Source organism: Gavialis gangeticus, unplaced genomic scaffold (genome assembly GCF_001723915.1).
Source record: "Gavialis gangeticus isolate Ggan-Ray unplaced genomic scaffold, GavGan_comp1, whole genome shotgun sequence".
Classification (NCBI taxonomy): domain Eukaryota; kingdom Metazoa; phylum Chordata; order Crocodylia; family Gavialidae; genus Gavialis; species Gavialis gangeticus.
In genome coordinates this window covers 23,360,106-23,361,888 of record NW_017729009.1, presented here as the reverse complement: position 1 = coordinate 23,361,888, position 1,783 = coordinate 23,360,106, and the positions used below count along the sequence as shown (strand labels likewise).

Genomic DNA, 1,783 nt, shown 5'->3' with positions numbered 1-1,783 from the left:
TCGGGCTCGGGCCGCGAGAGGAAGGGCCCCTCCGGCACCCCGCCCCAGCCCAGCCGGGGCGCAGCCACCCGGCCCCGAGCAAGCCGCTGCACCGGACGTCTGCCCACCTACGGACACGCGCACGCACAGGATGCAGAAGCCTCTTACCTGGATCCATAGACCTCATGATGTGGTGGTAATGAACCAGCCTGCAGGCAGTTTCTCTCTGCATGAGGATTTAAAAATAATTACAAAAATAAAAAAAAAAAATAAAAAAAAATAAATAAAGCGGTGGCCGGGGGGAAGGGGAAAAAAAAAAAGGAAAAAAAAAAGGAAAAATCTCCTTTAAACCATATTCAGGCGCTGGGGCTGGAGGAGAGGGAGCCCCTTCTGCGGCCGCCTCGCGTGGGGCTGGAGGGGCAAAGAGGGCTCCGGCCGGGGCTGAGCGTGTTCCTGAAGTGAAGGCAGTTCTCGGCGCTGAGATGTGGGTTACTAGAGAGGGAAAGGCCACTTCCTTCCCTGCTCCGAGTGTTTATAGTCTTTGAATGCTGTAAAATAACGGGATTCCCTCACTGTTTCCTCCTGTTTATCCCAGTGCCATGGAAACCCCTGGATCGCCTCCATCTCCCAAACTGAGGGCTTTCCTGCAAACTTCACACTCAGGAATCCATGACGTCTCCCAGCTCTGGGCCAAGGCAGCTCTGTGGCTTTTCTCAGTCTGCAGCACAAGCACTTAATTGTTGAGCAGAAAGTTAGAGAGCGGGAGAGAAAGAAATATGGATGATGTTAAAAATCCCAGTGTGTGTTTTTAAAACAAAACTTGCAGGCGCTGCAAAACCCTGCGAGGCAGCAGGGCTCCTGTGTGCACATTTCCCCTCCGCTTGGCGGGGACCGCTGCGAGCTGCTCCTGCTTTTTTTCCCTTTGGATAAATCATTCGCAAAACTCAAGTCCCCCCATCTTTTTTATTTATAGCCCTGAACTTGGCCAGTGCCCTATTCATACCCATCTCATTGCTGGCAAGAGGAGACAGCTCCTTCTTACCACTCGCTTGATTCTTTAGGCAGCAAGAAGAAAAAAAGCAGTCCATAAATTTGTCGACTGTCATTTCACAAGCCTGCCTCTGTCTCTATTTTTAGACCCATTTAGAAGAGAGAGAGAGAGAGCGAAATAAAAAAAAGCAGCCCCCTGGATTTCCATTGATCCACGTGGAGCTCGGCAAGGGTGAAATAGCCAAGGAAGCTTCTGAAACCAAGACAACGCCTGTGTTTACACGTGCGAGGGATAAACAGGAAAATAAAGGCAAAGACAACAGGAAAATAAAGGCAAGGATGTCGTGACCCCCACGGTGTTTTACAATGTACGGTTTTCACTGCTGGGTTAAGAAGCCTCTCTAGGGTCTTCCAGGGCTCGGGGGCATGTTTGCAGGAGAGATCAAGAGGTCAGCAGTATGAAGAGGACCCTGCTGGCTCCCCCCACCGCTCTCCTACAAGCCAGTCAAGCCTTGAAATTTACATTTTCAGCTGAAATTGTTGTCGAGCTCAGACAGGATCTTGGGTAGCAACAGCGAGTGAGTCACTTTGCAGATGGACTTGGACTTCTCCTGCACGGAGAGCTAGCTGGCTGGCACCGGCAGGACATTTCCATTTTTCACTCTCTCAGTCCCCAAATCAGCTCGAAGGAGGTATCCCAATCAAACTTTCTGCTTCTCTAGTTTGTTGTCTTGCAGGCTAGCAACTGCAGGCCGGCCAGGGAAACTCACTTTCCTAGCCTCTGTCATTTTTGGACGTGAGGAGGCGGAAATAC

The 1,783-nt window shown here is 50.9% G+C and overlaps 1 protein-coding gene across 2 annotated transcripts in view; it reads right to left on the bottom strand.

The window, feature by feature from the left end:
• NFATC2 (nuclear factor of activated T-cells 2) overlaps positions 1-556 on the bottom strand; it is a 135,544-nt gene extending 134,988 nt beyond the window's left edge. Inside the window, exon 1 of one of the 2 annotated variants that reach the window (XM_019510234.1) lies at positions 148-556. Coding sequence is in view for 1 of the 2 variants with exons in the window: in XM_019510233.1 (XP_019365778.1) it covers positions 148-211 (64 nt within the window). In the remaining variant the exon portion in view is untranslated. The remainder of the gene's footprint in view (positions 1-147) is intronic. The other variant, XM_019510233.1, reaches the window with a different exon arrangement.
• Positions 557-1,783: the final 1,227 nt, after the last annotated feature.